The sequence below is a fragment of the Nycticebus coucang genome, chromosome 12 (assembly GCF_027406575.1).
Source record: "Nycticebus coucang isolate mNycCou1 chromosome 12, mNycCou1.pri, whole genome shotgun sequence".
Classification (NCBI taxonomy): Eukaryota; Metazoa; Chordata; class Mammalia; order Primates; family Lorisidae; genus Nycticebus; species Nycticebus coucang.
The window spans coordinates 21910112-21926471 of record NC_069791.1 but is presented as its reverse complement, the minus strand read 5'-3'; the positions used below and the strand labels follow the sequence as shown (position 1 = coordinate 21926471).

The 16360-nt window shown below is 35.8% G+C and overlaps 1 protein-coding gene across 1 annotated transcript; it reads right to left on the bottom strand.

The window, feature by feature from the left end:
- Positions 1–2104: 2104 nt before the first annotated feature.
- On the bottom strand, positions 2105–15139 carry TWF1 (twinfilin actin binding protein 1). The gene is made up of 9 exons (XM_053555557.1): positions 15010–15139; positions 13333–13410; positions 11127–11305; positions 9327–9422; positions 7875–7979; positions 6078–6203; positions 5670–5820; positions 5379–5500; positions 2105–4218 (listed from the first exon to the last, which is right to left on the bottom strand). The coding sequence occupies exons 1-9, from the start codon at positions 15032–15034 to the stop codon at positions 4048–4050; spliced, it is 1053 nt and encodes a 350-aa protein (XP_053411532.1). The 5' UTR covers positions 15035–15139; the 3' UTR covers positions 2105–4047.
- Between the last annotated feature and the right edge of the window lie 1221 nt (positions 15140–16360).

Below are 16360 nucleotides of genomic sequence, written 5' to 3'. Positions count from 1 at the left end.
AAATCACACAAGTATATGCTCCAATCAGAGTAGAATAATATTAGAAATTAATAAGGAAATTTGGGGAATACACAGATATGGGGAAATTAAACAACTAACTTCCAAATAGCAAATGAGCCAAGAAGATGTCACAAGGAAAATTAAAAAATACTTTGAGGTGAATAAAAAACACAACAAAACCTCTAGGATACATCAAAATCAGTGCTCAAAGTAGAAACAAAAACTTTTAAAAATATTCTAGTAAACTTAAGTAACATAGAAAAAAGGATGATAAACTAAAACCAGATAGAATTAAATCTGGGCTGGTCTTGTAATGAGGGTTGATCAATAGACTACAGGAAAAGTAATGTTTCTGTTCCAAGCCTAGGCCTCCACACGTCTTGTGCATTGCTTCTGTTTCTTAGAAACCCTGCCACGCCATGAAGACAAGCCCAGGTGAACATGCTTCTGCTGAGAGACCGCAAAGCGGAGACAGCTGAGGCGTCTCAACTGGTCGATCTGCCAGGTGACCTCGTATGTATGAGAGGTCAGCCAACAGCCGACTTATGAGAAAGGATAGCTATTATTTTAAATGACTACATTTTGGAGGTAGTTTGTTATGCGGTAGCATGGTAGTAATGTGTAACTGATTTAGTCATCTAACTAGGTTAAGTGGCAGATTCTAACACAAAGGTATGGCCCAGATTGTTAGCAATGCAGCTTGGTGACAGGAAACTTAAGAAATACAATTTGACCCCCATTTGTGGATGGCCTCTTCCCCATTAAGTACTATGTCCACAAGGGAACCTCAGCCTGGCTGAATCCTGGCCAGTGATAGTGGAGCAGCACAGGTGGTTGAATAAAGGCTGATCTTGCTCTTTTTGGAGCATAGAATCATCTGAACGGGCGAGGTATCCACAGGAAGAGGAATCCACACTATGTTCAAGACATAGGTGCTGAGGATGCAATGGTGAATACAACCAAGTTCTTTGCCTCCATTTGGGGTGGAGGAAGAGACAGACAATATATGTGCAGATACATAATGCCTAAATGCTATGAAGAAAAACAAAGCAAGATTAAGGTGAGAGAGGAATATGGCGTGCAATTGGATTGAGAAGTCAGGGAGACCTAAGGAGAGGACATTTGCAGAAACCTACATGTAAGGAAGACATGCAGACACCAGGTAAGGAAGATGCGAAGTGGAAACGGCACATTAAATGTTCCTCTGGCCGCGTTTGGTCCCTTAGAGGAACAGGGAGGAGACAACATCCTGGAGCAGACTGATCTCGGGCCCAGTCATGTAGAAATGAGGGGACACACTAAGGACTAGATTTTACTCCACGTGAGATTGCCACCATCACCACCACTATATACCAGTACATAGAAATCAGTTTGTTGGCAGAATGGCGGGGGGTGGGGGGATTGGGAGGAGCCATTCTTTGTATCACTTAAGACAAATTGTTCCCAGTCTTAGCTATTCATGAATAATCCATAGAAATTCTTGATTCCTGGGTCCACCTACTGTATCAAAAACTTTGGATATGAGCCCTAGATTCAGTATTTTACTTAACAAAGAACATCTTCATACAATATATGGTTGAGTATGCATATAGTTGTTTATGCAAAGAAAATGTGAAAGGATATACACCAGCCTTTTAAAAATGCAAACCTCAGGCACATTTAGATCTGAGTAGAAATGCTTTACAGAGCTTAAATTTTTTAAAAATCAGCCCTTTTAAAGCTATTTCTCTAAAACTGCTACCTAAGACATGCATTCCCTAATTTTAAAAAAGGATCTATAATACTGAATTGCACACAGGAATACATTCAATATTTTATCAGTTTAGTGTCAAGTAAATTGGTCGTCATTGTACTGGGATGCTTCCATCACAACAGGAACCGAGTAACTCAAGCATTTTCCTTATTGCTGGAACAGTGGAAAGGTTCTAATGTAAAACGAATGGTCTGCAGTCACAACTATTCTTGCCTAAGTTTCAAGTTACTTAAAATCCTCTTTGGACTTAGGCAAATTAACAAATGAATAAACAATAACCTATCATGAGTACTGAATTATGCAAAATTAAACATTAAAAAAATTATAGAAAATCAACTTAGTAGACAAATCAAAGAGAAAAAATTTTATTTGTGATATAAAACGCACTTATAAAATGTCCACAGAAGGCATGTAATTTTCTTCAATACTATATAAATTTATTGGGAATAGGTTATTCACCATCTAGTTATAATGCCACCTAAAACATACTGTAAACGATGAGTTATACTCTATAACAAATGCATCACTGATTTTCAGCAATCATTGGTTTATTAATAATTAGACTATATAATCACATCTATATTCTGGAATGTCCATGTAGTGTTGTGGAATTTGGGGTATAATTGCACATGGATGGTAGAGAAAAACATTCACTACTGAATTATTTTGTATCTTCGTGACAGTTAACATTCTTCCTGACTGAAACAACAGCTTCAGCTATGGTCTGCCACATAGCTCCAGGATTCATAATGCAGTAATTTGTGTGTGTGTGTGTCTATGTGTGCACCCATGGAAGAACTTAAAGTGTATCTTTAGTAAACAGTGCAACATTATTGTCGATTACTTTGCATGATTAAATATTATAGTCTGATTATCTGTAAACAAAACTCCACACAAATATTCTAAATTCTATTTTTAAAAATCTGTCAACCCATAGTTATTCTAACAGATTTACTTATTTGAACACACACTGAATTTCTGAAAGGTGCATATATTACCTTAGACAATAAGGTTTAGAAATGAGTGCTTTATATCATGAAATGTGCACTTCTGATATTTGTTTTATGCAGCACAGGGTTTAGATCAAGAAATAACAAGTCCTGGATCCCCACAGTTCATTTAGAAAATGCCTCAAAGTTATGGCTCTTGCAGCAGGTTTAACAGATTAAATACGAAGTGTTCTAGCTCCATTTCAAGTATTAAAGAAATATGAGGCTCAAAATCTCTCTAGGTTGTAACTGAAAATGCAAAGCTTTAAAAAACAGTAAATGTATTTAGAAGATATTAATTGAAAAAAGATTCTTAAGGTGTTTACTAGTTTTAGGCTGATGAATAGTAGGACCTTAAAAACATCTTAAATGTAAATATTTGCTCAGAGGTGATAAAGAACACAATTTGCCTATAAATATATGTTTGGGGAGAAAAATGTCAATCTTGATGTTTAGAACTATTTCAATATTTTTTATCTTAGTTTTGTTTCCTTTTGAATTATATTAATTTAAATTTCAATCTGAACATAAACATTTGGCCCCACTGTATTTATAATGAAATGACTTACTTTAGAAATGCAAAATTTTTAAAGCATTAGAGAGAATTTACTAAGGCTGTTCACTCTTTCAATGTCATCAGAAATCCTGCAGTACAGGAAAATATCTGGTATCCTTAAAGTTTCAGAGAAAACTGATCTCCTGAAATTTCAGTGCCACTAAAAAAATCAAAAAGGTCAAATAGAAAAGACTGCTGCAATAAAGCACTGTTTCTAAAAGCTGCAGATGTGATCCTACAATCTGACAGTTAGCAAAGCTCCTGGAAGTAAACAACTTCCCACCTTTTCCTAGGCACACTGAATTTTCACTTAGAAAATAATCTAACCTGGTTCTTAACATATTAAGTAGTGTGAATATTTTAAGGTCCTTCTGTCTCTCTTAAAAAAGAATTCAGATATTTCACTAAAATGTAATAAGAAGTATATCCTACTTGGAGACCATTAGACTTCCTGGAACTAGTCAAACTGTATAAAATTTTAAGAATTATGTGAAAGTGTGGAATCAGCGTTCTATGAAAACAGTGTGACAAAATTAAACAATATGTTGAATCTTTTTCTAGCTTTAACTCAAAAATAGAAATCATGAGTCTTATATAACATTAATTTTAAAAACACACAGAAGTGAAAAGTGCTATTTTTCAAAAAGTACAATTTTTTCCCTACTATATATCAACATGGAATGATTTCAGTTCTGTACTAAAAGCTGAACTTTAAAAAAACTAGTATTGCAATGTTTAATGTGTAGATTTTAATCAGTAGTGGCTTCAGTTTCAGCTGGACCCCTAATTAGTCTCCGAATTCCTCTTTTTCCGGCAGGACCTTTTGGTTTTGCAAAACTTTGCTTATGTGCGTGTTGCTTAGGATGCACTTCTTCATAAAGGAAGTCTGCAGTCAATTCATCCCCATTGTCTATCTCAATCTGTAAAAGATAACATAGGTAGTTGATATAAAAAGTACAACATTTAAAATCTAATACAAGCAACGAGCCAATCTTCAGGAATGAAGCTCACAAAAAGCACATAATACCTGTTCTAGCAAGAGACAAAGACCAGATGTAAATAGTTTCACTTTCTCCTTTTGGGAGAAATGAGTTGCTTGACTATATAATCAGCTATAATCACTTCCCATTTGGTTCCCTCTTACTGTTCCAATTTAAATAATGTTTAAAATGAGATGCCACCACTACATTCTGCAGTTGTTCTGCTTTGACAGACTACAGATTCTAGAAGCACTACTCACGGCCCCTCCATTAGGGCCACTTGAAATCACTCTAGAACAGACATTAGCAAACTATGGCCTGCATGCCAAATTTTACCCAACCTACGATTATTTTAGTCTTAAAGGTTGTTAAAAACAAACAAAAAGGACATGTGACAAAGACCATATGCCTGGCAAAGCCTAAAGTATTTACTATTGGGTCTGTAGAAAAAGTCAGCTGATCCTTGCTGTAGAAGGTGCTAGCCATGCTAACGTAATTCTTAAGATCTTATAAAGTGTGAAAGATCTGTAAGAAGCTGTATTTTAAGAATGCAACATTAAGAAAATTGGTAATTAGTTCTGAAAATTCAAATGTTTATGTCTGTTCCCTCCTTCCCCAAGAATTGGAAAGATTCCCAAATATCCCAAAGATTCCCAACTATCCCAGGATTCAAAGTCATGAATGGAGACTGTAGTTCCCTAACAGTAAGGAGTCTGGAAGCAATCCCAAGTATATAGCTTTTGCAGCAGTTCCAAGAGGACTTTCTACACTGATGGAAACATTCTATACACTCTGTACCACCAGGGCAATAGCCACTAGCCACAAATGGCTAATGTGCACTTGAAATGTGGCTAGGGCAATTAAGGAACTGAAGTTTAAATTTTATTTAAATTTATACTTAAATAGCCAGATGTGGCTTATGAGAGAACACAGACCTATAGAGAAATGGGGATCATGATAGGTCATCCCTGGGCATTTAGGGGAGACCCTAAGGTTTAGGATGAGAAAAGAAACATAATTATTTTCATTTATACATCACAATACATCATGAGCTACATGAAAATGAAAGAAAAAGAGGATGTTAAAACAAATAGGTCTACCTTTCTGATAACATCCATTTGTAGTTGCCTTTCTACGATTTCTAGAAGAGGGCTCTTGCAGCTAGAATACAACATCCGTTCTCTGATACTGCATGTGTATCCCGGCATTGAATAAATAAAAACTGTAAGTTAAAATAATAAACGAATACAATTAGCAGCATACCAGTTAAAACAAGTATATAAACTTCACAAAACTATAGCTAAGCCCTCTGGGCAAAGGAGTAAGACTAGAAGGCTGAAATATCAATATGTTAACTAAATACAAGATGTTAAGAACAACATATACAATACCTATGGACTCTAAATAGTCTCCTTCATGGGAATGTTTATACAGAAAAAAATGGTAACGTGCTGAATCCTTGGGAATCCTCTTTGGCAAATCTTTTAGTTCTGTGTTTGCTGTGTTGGCCAAAATTATAACTTCATTTTTTATATCTATTTCCTATTAATAAGAAACAAAATATATTCACTAAAAACACAGAAATTAAGTTAAAAACTTATAATAAAAAAACTAAGAAAGGAACCTTAACACATTTATGGATTGACTTTTTAACAATGAACATGCATTGCTTTTGTAATTAAAAAAAAAAATCAGGAAGCAAATTAAAACATTTAAAATCCATTAAAAATAAACCTTATACAAGCTGTAAGCTACCCCAAAGAACAACCATTTCATAAGCGTCATTATATATCTCTTACCAATTGCACATAGTTGAGCTGTCTGTTATTCAATTTTTCCAAAGCCTGAAAAGCATCTCGAGAAATAGGAAATGCTACCCCTTGGAGTGTCTGATGCTTAGTGTCCACACTCACATCAGTTTGTACCTAAGTATGACACATTTAATTTATTGGTAACGTTTTAACATTTAGTAGGTTAGAAGGCAAAAATAAGAAAACCTAATCTCTATAAAATAGTGAGCATTATCCAACCCTTGCCCAATCTATAATTAAAATTAATACATAAAACATCATAAACTTTAAAAGTGAATTCTTTTAACACACTTGTTATGGTCCTGCTAGCATTTGGTCGACATGCAGAGTGCATGACACATCTTTATGAAAATGTTGGCAGTGAATATCTGAATGAGTGTGCAGTGTTAGTGGGACTTTGGGGGTTTTGTTTGCTTTTATGTTTGGTTCAGCACAATTTCAGTGAGCTACATACGCTCTTCAAAGTGTCATCAGATTATACCTTTAATGACAAAATTTTACTTGATAGAATTAATAAACAGTAATATACATACAATATGTATAGAACTTTACTTTGTTCTGTTGAACATAAAATGCAACACAAACACCATGCATTGAATTGGGAGTAGTACAAACAGTATACAAAGACACAACACAGCTCCACAAGTTATACTACAGCAGAAGTTCCAGACTTAGAGCTTTCTTTACTAAGAACACGGGTATGCAAGTATTGGAAGGGGAGAAGGATATTTCAAGAAAGCTTTCAATGCACATGTTTTAAGATTTTTATACTTGAGAAATGACAGCTAGCATAGGGTCTCATTTGCAGTGTTGCAACAGAAAGTCCAATAGAAATTTTACTTTTAAAAAAAATGAATGGAGATTCTACAGCATAAATGATATTGGATAATGAAAACATCATAGAACATATGCAAATGCATACCCCAATACGATCCTCTGGGTTCTGATTGCAAGGAATAAAACAAACTATCAAACTTGTAAAAAAATCATATAAAAAGCCCTACTCAAATAACTTCACGTTAAAATAACATAATGATAGATCCTTGCTACCTATTTAATATTAAATGATATTCAACCATTTTCCAGACTGATTCCTATTAGCCTGTTACTCATGCTAATGAAGTGGTTTCAGCTGGTTATCTTTTCTATAAAATCCCAGTAGAAATACAATAGTGATTCCAGTATATAATCAGAATGGCTGCAGTAAACACATTAAAATGATAAAGTATAATATGGCTAAAATTTATTGACTCTAATATACTCAGCAAGTACTCAGATAACTATCTTTCATTCTTTCATATATAGATCCATGTAAGCAGTATTCACAGAAGGTAATTTGTAGACCTCGAAATCTTAAACATCCTATGGCGTTTATATTTTATTCTATTTAGTCAGCAATATTCTCTTGAGTAACATAGCAAAACAGAAAAATAACATGCTTCTGGCAACCTTAATTATAATACTCTGTGCACTAAAAGGGTAATACACTTTTTCCATTTTAGAGTATTCAAAGCACAAAGTTAACAATTGTTTTTCCAATAGTTAGATTTACTATTCTGACATGTATACACATATTACAGTAGAAAACTATTTATCAAACTGGTAAGTTTAAAGTTCATTTTTAACTTTTTTTCTAAAAACACATTTAGCACACAGTCTTATCTCTGCAAAGAATAAACCTAAGCTACCTAACTTCCATGTCTTCTAGTTACCTCCACATCTATTAATTAAAAATATATTTTCAAATGCTGAAAATATTGTGAGGGTTTCAAAGTTGTAATTTACCTCATTAATTTTAATCTGTCGTAATTCTTCTTCGGCTGCAGTCAACGGGGCAGGGGAAGACTGTAACAGCAAATATTTTTTATATCCATGTAATGATACATCTTCCTGTAAGTACAGAAATAGACTATTCAATTATTTGCTAGAAATAAAACTAGAGAGAAGTTACTTTACAAAAAACAAAGTCATTAACAGAAAAGATTTCAAATCTTAATAGCATAAAGAATTTTACTATTTCTTTTCACTTTTCTTTAATACTCTATTGTAAAGGTTTTGAAACTTTTTAAGAGAAATATCCTTGAATATCCTTAATTTCCTGAAGTTTTATAATTAGTCTGAGTTTGGTGTTGGTAATGCTCCAAAATAATGACGCTGGTCAAGAGTCAAGCCTATGGGACAATTATAACAAACCTGCTAGGGAAAACTGCCTTATAATTATTCAATAATCAGCGTATTCAGCTTCTGGTTCTATTTTATAATTATTTATATAATTTGCCTATAGAAACTCAAAGAAAATTATTATAGTTTTTATATTAAAAGAAAAAATATTCCATAAAGGTCTACTTATCCGAGTTTTGTGGTGTGTAAGACTAAGACTCATAGAATTGAGAGACTAGCCCATCTCATAATTAATGGTGAACAAGCAACCTATTCTCATCTTTTGCTCTATACACTAGATTATATTACTCTGTGAATCAGACGAGCTCTAAACAAAGAAATTTAAAAAAAACAACCTTGGCTCCACACTCATAGCTCAGTGAGCAGGGCACCAGCCACACACACCGAAGCAGGTGGGTTCGAGCCTGGCCCGGACCTGCTAAAACAATGATAACTCCGGGTAGCACCTGTGGCTCAAGGAGGAGGGCGCCAGTCCCATATGCCAGAGGTGGCGGGTTCGAACCCAGCCCCGGCCAAAAAAAAAAACAACTCCAACCAAAAAATAGCCAGACGTTGTGGCGGGCACCTGTAGTCCCAGCTACTTAGGAGGCTGAGGCAAGAGAATCGCTTAAGCCCAGGAGTTTGAGGTTGCTGTGAGCTGTGACGCCACAGCACTCTACCCACAGCAACACAGTGAGACTATGTCTCAAAAAAAACCTTGCTGAAAAATGTATTTAAATTTTCTTAATTTATGCGTGTGTGTGTGTGTATATATATATATATATACATATAAATAAAAATCCATGTATCTACCATATAAATATTTTTAAGGAATAGATATGTCTTAATGCCTCTTATTTTCAATGTCAAATAAATAGACACAAATGAATAAATTCAGTTACATATCTATTAGCATTAACTTGTATTTGTATGAAATATAACAATATTTTCTCTCTTATTCTTATGTTTACATATTTATACACCTGAATTCATATCAATTACCCATTACCTAGGAGTTCTTCTTTAATCATTTTAATTGAAGCATATAAAATTCACATAAAAATATAAGTTTTATACCTTTACTGTTCCAAATACTTCATCTTTAATGTGGCCCCCTCCAAACTCCTTTTTCAGAGTTGCTCTTGTGGCTGCATACAACATTTTTTGACGAACCTATTCAGTCATGAAAGTTTACATAGAAGTTTACAGATGAAAACATATTATTACAAAACAAAGAATTCTGAATGTATTAAAATCTTCAAGCACATTAAAACTGCAATATAATTGATAAAAGCTAAAGCCTAATGACTGCTTTTGTGTACAAATAACAATCATTAACACAAATATCTAATTAATATAGATTTCAATTTAAAATATACATGACATTAAAAAAGTCAAAAACATGCATTTTTAAAAATTATTCAAAGCATAAAATAAGCTCAAGAATTATTAAAATAGGAAAGAAAAATTTAAATGAAGTAACCTTGATAGTGACATTTTACTCAAAGCTAGGTTAGTTATTACTGTAAGAATCAAATATTCACGGCTTACCGTTCTATGAAGGACACAAGAATGACATGAAGTAGAATACGTACTACTATTAAAAAGTTTACTAGTATCTATCGGATGCAACTAAAGATAACTGCCAACTAACAGAAATAATTTCATAATTCTGCATGGTCAAATCCTGTAGTCACACAGGATGTGTGGAATTAAAGAGGATGGATCTTTTCAGAATGATATGTAGATAACTTTAAAAATTATGAATTTTTAATAAGAACTATGAGGATCTTTAATATATTGATCATATTCATGTATCAGTTCTGTCTTTTATCTATTTAGTCTGTCCACTACCAATTTTCCAAAGAGAAATACTTAACTTGTTTGCATGCCTACCCTTTGATTGGTAGTGATTAAATAATATATGGAGAAAATAAACAAAATTTAATATAATGTTCAATTAGTTCTCAGAATTATTAAAATTATTACTCTTAGGGCCAAGCAGTTAGCTTCATTCTTCAGAGACCCAGGGAGTCATTTGTAATTGCTACAGATTTTAAAATTTTATTCATTTATTTATTTGAGACAGCATCTCATTCTGTCACACTGGGTAGAATGCTTTGGCATCATCATAGCTCATAGCAACCTCAAGTCTTGGGCTTGAGTGATCCTCTTGCCTCAGCCTGTGCAGTAGCTGGGATACATGCACCCCTAACATCTAGCTAGTTTTTCTATTTTCAGTAGAGACAGGGTCTCGCTCTTGCTCAGGCTGATCTTGAACTCCTAAAGTGCAAGCAATCCACCTGTCTCAGTCTCGCAAAGTGCTAGGATTACAGGTGTGAGCCACAGCACCTGGCGATTTTAAAATTTTACTTCAATAATTATTTTGATTTCAAGGGCAAAACTCATGAATATAAGTGCTTTATGATTCCATATTATTAAGTTGAAGATTATTTCCCTATGATCATTCCCTTCTATGGGAAATGACAGTTGCTTCTTAAACTTAATTCACCCTATATATTTCACGGTGGCTCACGCCTATAATCCTAGCACTCTGGGAGGCTGAAGCAAGTAGATTGCTTGAGCTCAGGAGTTCAAGACCAGCCTGAGCTAGAACCAGACCCCATCTCTACAAAAAAATAGGAAAAAACAAACAAACAAAAAAACTAGCTGGACATTGTGGTAGGCACCTGTAGTTCCAGCTACTTGAGAGGCTGAAGCAAGAGGACTGCCTGATCCCAAGTGTTTGAAGTTGCTGTGAGCTATCATACCATAGCACTCAACTCTATGGCAACTGAGTGAGACCTGCCTCAAAAATTAATTAAAAAAATAAATAATTCTTTCTAGCATTTATTAAACTACCAAAAAATTACTTACATGAGAATGATCTGGAGACCACGCAATGAATATCCATTCATAACCCTGGGCATTCTGAGAATCTAACCTGAATAATATATAGCATGGCTGTTTGTCCTCCAACAGCGGTAAAACAAAGGAATCATAATCCTTATCCCAGGAACCTGAAGGCTGACTACACGATCCAATCACAAGTTGCTCTATAAAGAACAATTTTTTAAAAGATAGGTAAACAATTTGAAAGACCAGGTTGTAGTTTGATGAAGACAAGAAAAATAATCTATAGTCATTTCCCAATTACTATTATTCACATCAAAAAGTTAAAAGGAAAAAAGTGGCACAGAAATTAATTATGATATAAAATATTACAGGAAGATATAAAGTAAAACAGGAAGATTTTCTGAATAGCATGGCTCAAATTTTTTATGTATACACAGCACAAAAAATATACAAAATGATTAGAATAGTTGAGTTGAATAGTCAACTGTGGGTGAATATATCTCTATTTTCTAAAATGTCTACGCTGTAAATTATTAATAAAATATATTTAAATAACTATACTACCACTCAAAAGAATAATTTCTGAAATTAACACTGGATTATAGCATAAGAAATACTGAATTAAAGTAGGTTTAACTCCTGTTCAGCCATAATGCTAGAGATTTACAAATCTGCCTGGAAGCACAAATTCGTTCTGTCACTTTGAAGCACTATTTGGTAGAATGTAGTACAATTCTGAATGTTCTCTGCATAAAGAATCTCTGGCACATATGTACAAAGGCGTTCACTGCAGCTATACAGTAACAGTGAAAACTGGAAATAAAATCAATGTTCATCAATTAAAGAATGGACAAAAATAAGTGGCATAGTTGTATGATAACATTCTATTCACATTTAAAAAGAATTAATGAGCACTCTATCAAAACTAATTATAAAAATAACATTTACACTTCCATTAGAAAAATGAAAAATGCAGAATAAGGCAGTATCATATACTTTATGGGAACTTAAAAACCAAAACAGCATTGTATTCAATTTAAAGATACATATAAAAAAGGGACAAAAACTCCTCCTTTTTTGAGGGGAAAAGGTCACAAATAAAAATTGTTTAGAAGAGATGCTCTTATGTCAAAACAATATTACATTTTAGAAAGGGCTTGAAGCCAAGTGTGATAAAAAGCAGTTACTAATTTAAGGGGCAATATAGGTATTTAATTTATTATTTTATTCTTTGGAATTTTCTGTTAAAAAATTTTCTCAAAATACAACATCACACTAGAAAATAATTTAAGAAAAAGTGGCATTTTCTTTCTGTAGAGATGCTAGTTAGATTAACCATTCCATTTCAGTTACTTAACTACTCACTTAAGAAGTGATGGCACTTAAATTTAAATCATCATTTTAAAACTATGCTGATTTACAGTATATATTTATTCCTGGTAATCTGTAATATACAGAGAGAAAATGTACATTTTACAAACTATTCTGGCATTTTTAATATATAAGCAGAAAATGGAAAACAGATTTACTTCCAGTTTATGAAAGAACAGGCTGTTTCCCAAATACAAAAATATTTCAAGGTTTTTAAGGAATTAAGCCAACTGAATTATTTTAATGCATTCATTTGTGATCAAGTAGTTCTTATAGTATTCAAATTTAAATCTGCCCAATTTAAAGGATTCTCTCACCCAGGTTTCCTATTTATAAAATTAGTTCCAAAGATCAATTTATAATTTGTTATAGTCTCAGAATTTCCCTCAAACAACAAGGAAGGGTAATAATCATTTCTATAGCACAGGTTGCAATCAGGCTGCAATCAGGTGGAGGTGAAATCCTTTGTTTCTACTTTACAACAAACTTTACTGAATAATTCACAAGAAACTTTTTTTTTTTTTTTTGATAATCACCTGTTAACTGATTTCCATTCTAGAAATGGAAGCACTGACATTAAAGAGACTGTGGTGCAGAAATTGAGACACAAGAAGTAAAAAAGGAAACCATCACTTCAAAAAACATCCTTGTTTCCCAGAGAGCTAGAGAATTCAGAAGGGAAACAGAGACCCTTAGAGACCGGCACAAAATGTGAGGAATCCAAGTTACCTTGCTTAAGGCAAGCTGTGAACTCGCTGCACATCAATAAAAAGTACAAATCACTAACATTACTTAGTTTGAAAATATAACACTCAATACACTAGAGACAAACAAAATTTTAAAATGTTTAACTAACCATTTTCAATAGATATTTTCAGAAGTCTGTACTTTCCATTTCTGGCTCTGGCAAAGATATCTTTAACATCTTCACTTGCTGTGGAAAAGATAAAGAAAAGCAAACCCTTTTTTTATACTTAATACTTTCTTTTGCTACCTATATGGAAAAAAAATAATTACAATACAAAGAAAAACACTTAAGTATTTACCCTCTTCTTATCAATATTAGAAAGTTTAAAGGCATAAGATAATGGATACTATATACAATTAAGAAATATAAACATTAATGTATTTTAAAAGTATGTTGGCATTCATTCTAATCTGTTCCAGCTAGATAATTTTGTTGCAAAATAACACTAGAGTGAACACAACAAAGTTAATTAAACCCATTAGTGGGCAAATAAAATTTGGAAAAATATCTTTATTGTTTGTTAGAAAAATGTTGAAAACTTGTTTTCATTCTCTTCTAGGTCTCTGTTTCAAGCTTACGATAAAGACGTCTCCTTTATCAAGTCATTTTCTGTATTTTTTGTTTAAAAACAACATCAAATATCAGGTAATCCCATCCTGATTAAGGAAAAAGACAGTAAAACGCATTCAATCTTATACTTCTGGTTATATTTTTCTAACTTGCATTTCTCAAAAAGCTAAAGTAAACTCATTGAGGAAATACAGATTTAATAACCCTTGTCTTCCCTATTGAAGCTTCAATTTCATTGTGTTGTCTATTAACAGAAGGTAACACTAATAAGTAGTGCTTGCCATAAGGCTCAAGCATGAAAGCCAATAATTACATACTTAAATGTCAAAATTAATGCGGGCAAATAAAACAGTACTTTTAGATTTGAGATTATTTTGTTTGTGTGCAGGTGCAGGGGGACGTGAGAGGTTAAGCTTAACTGTCCCTTAAGAACAGAACACACAATTAAGTGTTCATTTGGGGAAAAAATTCGTTGTCTATTGATAGGAAGAGGTTGAGTTTATGTAGAAATTCGTTAAGTGATTACGAGTAACCCCGGGATATATTATTTGCTTCTGACGAGGTGAGCGCTTCCAGAGTGTCCATTTCCAAACCAGGAAATAATGGAGGGCAGATATAACTGCCCATTCCACTGTCTGCACGGGATGACTAAATTCAACCACACAGATCAGACTTTTCAGATCCCCTGGGGAGTACCTAGGAAAAAGACCCAAAGACACCCCGCACTCTGGATTTCTCAGAACATAATTCTTATTCCTGTGTGGGGAGATAACGTGTAAGTTTGGGAAGCACCCCTACTGGTGTGGGAAGATTCTGGCATGTGTCCTTTTATAATAATCAGGATCCTCAAGGCTCCTTTGGACAGAGAAAAGGAAAAGTAGCCCGGCTCTCTACAGCAAAGGGAAGCCCAGTCGCCGCCACCGTTCCAGCTCTTTCCCACTAGATAGAAAAAGGGAGAAGTTGGCCTAACGTGGGGGCAGTGGAGGGCACGCCCCCTTCACCCGCCGCCTCGGACGCCAGTCCCCTTCGCTCCTCGGAACTTCGAGTCGTTCTGCAACGTGGCGGCGGCCGGGCCCAGCGAGGGAGGCGCGGACCCGGAGCGCCGGGCGAGCGCGGGACGCCGGGGCCCGCAAAGCCCTCGGGACCGACTCCCTGCGCTCCCGGCCCGACTGCGGCCGCGCCCGCCCCGCCCGGGGCCCCTCCGGGCGCCGTTACCTTGGATGCCGGTCTGGTGGGACATGGCGGCGGCCGCGGGCTCCCGGCTCCGGCGCTGAGTGCTGCGAGCGGCCCCGGCCGGCGGCTCCAGGAAGTGGCAGCTCCTCCGCCTGCCCGCGCGTCATCCGCCCGCGACCCGCCGCCGCCCCGCCCCGCCCCGCGAGCCCGCGGCGTCCCCGGCCGTCCCCGCCGCCGCTCCGCCCCGCGAGCCCGCACGCGGCAGGTCCGGCCCTCGGCCCCCGCCCAGCTCTCCGCCCGGGGCACGGCTCCCGCTCGCCGCCGTCTCGCCCGCTCCTCCGGGGAAACCTGCCGCCGAGCCGGCGGGGAGCTCTGCGCTCGGATGTCTGCCCTCCAGCGACCCCGCCGACGCCGCCATTCGCTGGCTCAGCGAGGGGATGCTCCGAAACGGAAGTGACTCTTTCACTGAACGGGCGTTTTTCAGAGTTAAAAAGCTGCGCACAGCATCTTCGTTTACTCTTCCCGGAATTCACACAATTTGATGTAAAGAAAAGGCCTATCGCCCATTTTTAAAAATAGAATTAATCTACTGTAGACGGTCTCCGTCAGTCCCCCCTCTCCCTGTGTTTTAAATTGAGTTAATTTCTGACCGTCAGCTTTTTTCTTCTCTGTTGGGCACTTTTAGAGACCCAGAGAGCTGCTGAGAGTGGTAAGATTAGCTGACTTGTGTATTCCTACCCTTACAAACTAACTGTTTTAGGTAGGCCGTTTATTTTTTTAAACCAGTAATTACGCAGAAGTCTCCCTGATAAATTTGTCAGCTAATAATAGCAGGCATTATTAAAAATATTTTTCCATTTCTGCTTGTGTGAACATGCATTTCCCAAGTGAAAGGCTGAGTTAGAAGTTGTTTTTGTATTGCTTTTCTACTGCTGATAAAGCTAGTTCTTGTTTTTAAGGCCTTGAAGTGACAGTTATACAAAGTTACCAGCTGCTAATGAACAAATGCTTTGTTCAAGCCAATACTCTTAAGTTACTATATCACACTTCAAATACTGCGCGATGTATTTTTAGTTGTGAAGTAGCAGGCCTGCAATTGTTTTTAATTATAGGGATCACAGCAAAGTTGCTCTGTTCTGTTCCCTGCTATCTAAGCTGTATTTCTCAAATCCTCAGATTCAGGAATAAATAAAATTTAGCCTGGGTTGTATGACTTGTTTGGATTTAAGAAATGTAGGGAGGAGTTCCATTTTAACTAAGTTCTTTCTGACACAATGGTTAACCTCAACTTACCAGTTTTTTGACTGCATGATTGAGCAGAGAGAATTGCAGAGTTCACATGCAATTTTTTTATGGGTTCATATCTTGATGACTCAGGGAAATTCTGAAGGCA

Excerpts from the sequence above, each read along its gene's own strand:
- TWF1 (XM_053555557.1), bottom strand. The coding sequence starts at position 15,034 with ATGTCCCACCAGACCGGCATCCAAG. Across the intron at positions 5,821-6,077 it reads AGCTCAACTATGTGCAATTG|GAAATAGATATAAAAAATGA; the intron begins GTAAGAGATATA and ends TCTTATTAATAG. Across the intron at positions 5,501-5,669 it reads AGACTATTTAGAGTCCATAG|TTTTTATTTATTCAATGCCG; the intron begins GTATTGTATATG and ends TTTAACTTACAG.